Source organism: Perissodus microlepis, chromosome 6 (assembly GCF_051167445.1).
Source record: "Perissodus microlepis isolate ML-2025 ecotype Zambia chromosome 6, ASM5116744v1, whole genome shotgun sequence".
NCBI lineage: Eukaryota > Metazoa > Chordata > Actinopteri > Cichliformes > Cichlidae > Perissodus > Perissodus microlepis.
In genome coordinates this window covers 17,926,531-17,934,152 of record NC_140466.1, presented here as the reverse complement: position 1 = coordinate 17,934,152, position 7,622 = coordinate 17,926,531, and the positions used below count along the sequence as shown (strand labels likewise).

Genomic DNA, 7,622 nt, shown 5'->3' with positions numbered 1-7,622 from the left:
GCCGCATTCTTCGGACGCCGGCTCGAAGCCGACCGGGAGGTCGAGGCACGATGTGCCGGGAAAGCGGTGTTCCTCCCGGCTGTAGTAGGTCTCGACCTCCCATTAGCTCGAAGCTAACGGGAGGTCGAGACCTCCCGTTAGCTTCGAGCTAACGGGAAGAATGCGGCTAAAACTTTTGCGAGATCCCGAGTTTGTTTTGCGAGAGCTCGCAAAAGTTTTGCGAGATCCCGAGTTTGTTTTGCGAGAGCTCGCAAAAGTTTTGCGAGATCCCGAGTTAGTTTTGCGAGATCTCGCAAAAGTCCGTCTTAATTTTTTTTTCTCCCATGTCCCCTCCGGGGCTCCGTAGATTATAACTTGTGTGTAAAAAAAAAAAAAAGTAAAGAGAGAAACAATCCAACTTATATGTACTCCTGATAAGTGTGTGTGTGGAACAGCAGAACATAGCCAACAGGTTGTTTACAAATTAACTTCATACACACTCTTAGGCCTGTTGCCAAATTAGAGGATGTTGAATCTTCTCACTCCTGCCCTCTAGAGACTACACTAGCTGGAGAAGGTAACTAGCCATTCCTCAGTGGGGTTTACCAAAGTCCACCCAGGGAATCATTAAGAATTTCTATTGCTGGGCAACACTAAGCACATGGGCCCTAAGGACAAGTTAGCAACTTCACCACATTAAGTGGGTGGAACTGTGTAAATGTAGAGGGAACAGACTACATGGAAAAAACTACATATACAAGTAGACCAACACAATTCTGGCTATGATACAGCTACTGGCAAGGACCTTGACAATTTAGCAAAATCCAAAATGTAATGTGAAGACCTGAACTTTAGTTTGCAAAAGACAAACAAGTAGTCTGTTTTTTTAAATGGGAATCTTTGAATCCAGTGCCATTGCCACAGGCTTATAAAATTGAGTACTTAGCCATGCAGCCTGCCTTTAAAAACATTTGTCTAGGAATAGATTGATCTAAAGAGCACAATGAATTTGAGCGTGATATAATAAAAGGATGTCAACAACTCAATAAGGGAAATTTTCCTTAAATATTAGATTTATTATTTTTTATATTAGATATTTTTCTAGATATTCTAAGATCAACTTTACTGGTATTTATACAAAGTGAAGGCTTTCAGAAACCATAGCTACTCAAACCCAAACTGGGTTTACTGAACAAATTAGGTTTTTTAGGTTTACTTGAGTCATTTGTGCTATTTTAAGAAAACATAAAAATTAGATTTAGTTTAAAAAGTTGTTGCACTCAAGTGTGTAAAGTAACTCTGAAGAAATTGGCTGTTTTGTACTCTAAAATGTTTGATTCAATGACAAGCCACTGAATTAACCTGAAAGAATTTTACTGAAATAACATCAAAGAAACTACAGAGGACTCTTTAAAACTGACAATGTAGAGAAATATCTTTTATGTGATTTGACAGGTTAATTCAATGACCTTGAGTGACAAAACAAAACAAACATTTTTTTTCCAGTGTAAATGTACGGTTCCAAACCTCCTTTGGCATTAACATCAGTACAAAAGCTGTGTGCTGGGAGCTTTGTGGCATCCAAGGCCAGGAAGCAACTGCAAGTGTATTGTGTATGTGATCCAGTACTTTTGTTTATATTGTGTATGGACTGAATAAACTTGGAAGAAAGCTGGACCAATTTAAAATATTAACTGATTCCCACTTTGATAGACAGGGAGAGAAAAAATGTGCAGCAGTGAGTTTCTGCTGGTAGCGTGATCACCATGGGTTACTTGCAGAGGTTCATATCACACTTAGTTTTTGTGAAAGTAATTATTCATCAATCACATTACCCTTGAGGTTCAGTCCTTTATATGTATAGAATATGTAAATATATGTTAATCTCCAAACAATGGAGAACTAATGTATTCACTGACAGAAAGAAGTCTTCAAAAATAAATTGCCTAATATGATTCTGTAAACTTCCCACAAACTCAGCTATGGCACGCAAAAGCTTTAACTGGCAGAAGCTGTTCTGACAGATCGAAAAAGCAGAATTTCACCTGAGAACCAGACCCAAATGCATGCAGCGAGATGTTTGCACACTCATAGTCTCACCAAATGGCCAGAAACACACATCTGAAGTGAAAACAGTGATGGGTTTAACTCTGTGTTTGTGTTTAATTTCAGCATAATCACTGAAAACACTCAAGAGGCAGAAACCCGCAAAGCTATGTCAGTAATTTATTTGTTGGCAAACAACTTTCACTGTTACAACAAATATTAGTTATGAGATCATTCAACGTGGAACCCATACAAAAAGAATAAATAATTAGCAGTAATATTGTAATAATAATCAAGATCATAATAATTTAAAAAAAGAAATGAAAAACCCAAAAAATTAAAAAAAATTAAAAAACAAACAAACCCAGTGCCACTTTATTTACTCCTGCCAGCTTTCTTTCCTCTGAGCTTGTTTTGCTGTATTTAAACCAATAAACAGATAAATAAATAATTTCTCTCTTGGGGACATGGCGGGGTTTGTGGAATACATGTGCAAGCTACACTTCATACACTTATTCATTTTCCTGCTAAATAAGTAAACATTGGCTTTCCACATTGGACAGTGCTCTTGTGTGCAGATTTTTCACATTTTCAGTACACAAATATGGTGTAGCCATGATATTTCATTGGTAAGACTGACCCCTTTGTAAAATAGTAGATTCTCTGAGCATTTTTCTGTACAATAAGATCTCAAACAGCACTGTAAGGTATTATCAGTTGCTAGAATATTTGGCAGAGGATATGTTTTTAAAAACTATTTTTGTGCTACGTCTTAAATCTGGCGTCTTTGTAATTTTTCACACCGAGGCCCCTCGCGCAGGGTCAAAATGAGATGAGATCCTCTTCCATCAAAAGTCTAAAATGTAGCATTTCCATAGTAATCACTTCCTTCGTCTCTTAACTACTTCAGTTTCCTGCTTGGTTTAAATCTACACAAGTGGCAAAGTATATAGTAACAACTAATTTGCAAAATGTACGTGACAGTGGTGTTGCTATAAAAAGGACCAGGATGAAGTGTGCGTAGGGTATATGCGTATTAATTAAGGAGTGCTTGACCGCCTCTGCATTACGAAAGAGTGACATGAAAGATTGTTTCTTGCTCGTTCTGCAGTCCTCTCGTGAACAGAACATATCATTGCATTTCAGAACGTTTTCACACACCAAAGGTTTGCAACTTAGGATTATAAAATAAAAGACTTGGTCATATGCAACATTTGTATCTGTATCTGGATTCTGTACAATACATAGAAACAGTTTGTGATTTCTTCATAATCCTTTGATAACGGAAAACTTTTACAGAAGAAAGGAGAAGAAACAGAACTCGTTCTTTTTTTTCACTTCAGTCTGTTGTAATATGATCTTCCTTCTTTGTTTTCAGTGAAATACACAGTAGCCGCTGTCACTACGACTTGCAGGAATGTTACACCAGCCCAGACACAACTCCAGTTTAGCAGATACGAACAGGAAGAGAACTTCGAACATCAGTTTGATATGGTTACAGTTCAGCCGCCCAAATAATATCAGTGGTTCTTTTTCTTTTCTTTTCTTTTTTGTTTTTTTTTACTTTTTTTTGGGTGATTGTTAGTGAGGGCATATATCATACATCCTTCACTTGATTGGCAGGTAGCGGTGCTTCTTTGGGGCCAGTTTATGCTGTGAACACCAGAGTCTGACGTCCTGCTCTACCCTTTATTGTCGTGGAAACGTCATCCAACGTATGCGTCTTTAAGAGTTAGACAGATAGACAGACATACAGACAAACAGACAGGCAGCTCTTTTCACCCAGGGCTGGGGGCCTTGGCCCTGTTGTGGTGGTAGTGGAGACTATATGCTATAATCTGCTAGAGGTCCATATTGGTAAACTTGTAGGGCTACGGTCAATCCGAAGATTCCAAATAAAAGTAACAGGTACGGTAAAATTACAGAATCCCTCCCCGTTCCTTTTCTGTTCTGAGTTCAAACATTCCATTCTGGCTTGATGTTCACAAAAAGTCTTTTAGAGCTGCCCTCTCAGTCTGCACTTTTTATGACAGTACATTCAATCCCTGCTTTTAACTGGCCAGTGATGTCTCAATCATATTGTCATGGGCCGCCGTTAATGTTACACACAGTACCTCAATCCAGGGTCGGGCCAGCTCAGTCTGTCAGTCAACAACACAGAATGTTTTCACTGAAAGGTTGAAAGTGTAAAGGTGGGCTGGGGAGGGACAGAAGTCTCGACTGCCTCTATAGACTGGTAACCAGGTGAGAAGGGTCTACAGGCGGCTCCTCAGGTGATGAATCGGACTCATCCTTGCTCCCAGAGACCATATATCCATCACTGCCACCACGGCCCATGTGGTAGTAGCTCTGCAGCTCGTGAAGGTGATTCCTGGAGCCCAAGTTTGGCATGCTCTTATAATAGACATCATCCAGTTCAGGAGCAGTAGCACTCTTACAGGGCTGTAGCTCCCCGGAGCTGTCTTCCTCTCCGTCTGTTAAACCATTCATCTGCCCATCTGGGAGGTCCGTCAGCACTGGCATGCTGGTGTAGAGTGAGTCTCTGTGGTTTGGTGAGTGCGTGTGCTCATCAGTGTGCTCGTTTGTCAGCAGGGGAAAAAAGCTCTCGCTGGTCTCTTGAGGAATGCGCCGTGGCCGGGAGAAACTGTGAGGAGGCGGCGGCGGCGGGGGGTGGCTGTCTGGCGGAGGAGGCCGTGGCGGCAGGAGAGGTGCATTGGACTCCTCTCTGATAATCTCCAAACCCAGGTTCTCCTCATGGGGGAAGGCTACAGAGTTGTCTAGTACCATGGGGCCATTGTCCTCTTTACTGCCTCCCACACATCCACCAACTCCACTGCTGCTGCTGCTGCTGCTGCCCCCTGCTAGGCTCCCTGGAAGAACCAGGCAAGAATCATATTACACCACACATCTCAACATGTTAGCCCACTGACGTTAAATCATTTTGAACAAAAAGCACTGCCACTGCTACCCAAGGCAGAAACTTTAGCATTACTAGTAAAACATGTATTTATTTTTTTAAATTGTATACTTTATTGATCCCCGTGGGGAAATTCCTCTCTGCATTTAACCCATTCACTCTGTGAAGTTTAAAGTCCCCACTCTAATTTTCAGAAATTAACAACAGATTAAATTAGTCCTGCTATGTGACACCTGACCCAAAGAGAGCGATTTAAAGGATGTCAGCTCCTTTGATGTCATTGTCCAGGCTGTCTTGCTTTTGAAATTACAGTTTTACTTGAGTTCACCACTTTCAACAGTGCCATTTTCGCCAGCATCATATGTCTGTTATCCAGTAAAAAAAAACAAAAAAAACCCCCAAAAAACTACTGTCTGCTAGATCGGCCCACTACCAAATGTCAGACAGGCAAAGCAAAGGAAAAAGGATCAACTTCAGGTAAATCTACGCTTCACAATAGCTGCCAAAAGTGTAAAAGTTTGGTATTGACATATCAGCTGTGATAATATGTCGCAGTTGTTTAAGCTGTCTGCGAACGGTTAGAAATAATAATTATTGTAGATTTTAATATGTTGCTCACCACTTCTATTGTGCTGTTTTGTTGAGTTCACCTGAACCCTCAGAAGGAAGGGTTACTGCAAATCATTATAAATGACAGGCTTTTACTTAATTCAGTTTAATAATCACCTGTCTGCATAAATCATTGTAACCAGATAAAAACCCAGATTCTACTCATTCACCAACAGAAACAAATAAAAAGTGTTTACACACATTTATAATTACTCTAAGACTATTTTTGTTGTAGTGAGTTAACAAGCAGTGCCGCTTAATAAATCGAAATATTTACATCTGTTTATCAAAACCTTCAATTATATCAATCAAACCACATTCACCTCCATTGGCCATGCTGCTGTTCACCAGTTTGTTCATGAGGTTGTGATTGCGCTCCGTGGTTGCTCTCTCATGATTGTTGAGGTAAGATGGGATATAGTTGGACGTCAGCTCCTTGAGGATCTTCTTCTCTAGAGTTGTCTCCTTGTGGTTGCCGTGGGTGCCGTAGCCGGCGCTACGGTCGAGGATCTGGACACAGTCGCTCAAGTACTCACTGCTTGCCATGCTGTAGTTGTTGGCATGGTTACCATTAAGAGGGAGTGTATCCATAACACTGGAGTCTCTTGCGTTGTTCAGGATGCCCTCTGAGAAACAATTTTAAAAAGTGCTAATTATTAAGATGTAAGAAAAAAACAACTCCCAAGTGGTTTTTTACAAATGAAAGATTTTAATTATTGTTTCACATCGTAGTGGGTGCTGTGAATTGAGGATTAAAAATTAGCAATGATACATTTCTTGGAAAGAAAAATGCTTCAAGCATCCATAATTCATTAAGGAGAATCTTCATAAGTACTCTTCTTTTTCAATTGCTGCTAGCGCTACAACAATACAAAAAGAAAAGTTAAAATTTCACTGAAAAATGTTTTAAGTAGAACTTCTAGTAATTACACAGGAGTTATTATCACATCTCATCTCCCTGCTGGTCGACTAATACTATAGATACTGTATATCGACTGCAAAACTTTTTGGGGAAAAAAGGTTTTGCATAGGTTGGATTTAAAACATTAAATTGCTTTAAAGTCAAGAAAATAATTATGTAGCTGAAGTAGTTTGAGTAATAATGTAGTCCATACTTGTGTCTCGGTATGGTGCTAATGGACAGCATGAGGGAGAGAGAGAGAGAAGAGAAACACAGATGTGAATTTAGACATTGACAGAAACACATTTCAGCCACCATTACGTCAACAATTGCTCAACAACTAAAGGCAAGTTGACAAATTTTAAACACAAAAATCTTACATAATGATTACAGAACAAAATATCTGTGCTTTGTTATAAAGACAGAGAAAGAAACAGCATAAGAATCACATTTAAAATGCTATATAAGTAGATATTAAGCATACGCAGACACATGCTGTTGCACAAGCAACACAAGGCCAAAATGACACATGCATGTAAAAATAAAAATAAAAGTAACTCTAACATTCATATAAAATGTAATATATAAGAAATATTTCATGGTTCCCAAGTAGCTTTTTTAAGATATAGCAAATCTGCAAATAGTAATTTAAATAGAGTTTTATGTATATATGTACATTTCAGTGTCATTGATCATCTCACTTGCGAACCATAACATGCATGCATCAAAATAGAAAGCACCTTTTAAACTGAAAGAACCATGCAAACTAAATCAATAAATAGATAAAATAAATCAACTCTATGCTACATTTAAAAATGTTGTATGTTCATAAATGGAACATCAGCCACACCTTGGGTGTTGTACATGCCCACAGCTGGGTTGTTATAGACTGCCGAGTCCCCCAGGAGCGTGTTATAAGGATTGTTAGTACCATGGGGACGAAGGAGAGCATTAGTTATAAGATGATTAGCCATGGCTCCTGGTACAGGCAGATAGAGAAAGAGAGAGGAAAAGCAATAGCCAAGTCGAGAGAGGAGGAGAGAGGAAAAGCAACAGCCAAGTCAAGAGAGAAAAAGAGAGAAGCACTCAGGAGAAAAAAAAAACAGAGTGGAGATAGAGGTTAAAGGAGAGAACATGTAGCCATTGCAGAGTGGAAGTAAGCAAGAAGGA

At 39.4% G+C, this 7,622-nt stretch overlaps 1 protein-coding gene across 9 annotated transcripts in view; it reads right to left on the bottom strand.

Annotated features, from left to right (window-relative positions):
• Positions 1-2,191: 2,191 nt before the first annotated feature.
• adgrl3.1 (adhesion G protein-coupled receptor L3.1) overlaps positions 2,192-7,622 on the bottom strand; it is a 119,602-nt gene continuing 114,171 nt past the window's right edge. For 3 of the 9 annotated variants that reach the window (XM_084931216.1, XM_084931217.1, XM_084931218.1), the window contains 4 exons: positions 7,303-7,431; positions 6,667-6,684; positions 5,875-6,177; positions 2,192-4,895 (listed from right to left, as the gene is read on the bottom strand). In XM_084931216.1, coding sequence (XP_084787342.1) covers positions 4,252-4,895; positions 5,875-6,177; positions 6,667-6,684; positions 7,303-7,431 — 1,094 coding nt within the window. In that variant the 3' untranslated portion in view covers positions 2,192-4,251. The remainder of the gene's footprint in view (positions 4,896-5,874; positions 6,178-6,666; positions 6,685-7,302; positions 7,432-7,622) is intronic. The other 6 variants (XM_084931219.1, XM_084931221.1, XM_084931220.1 and 3 more) reach the window with 3 other exon arrangements.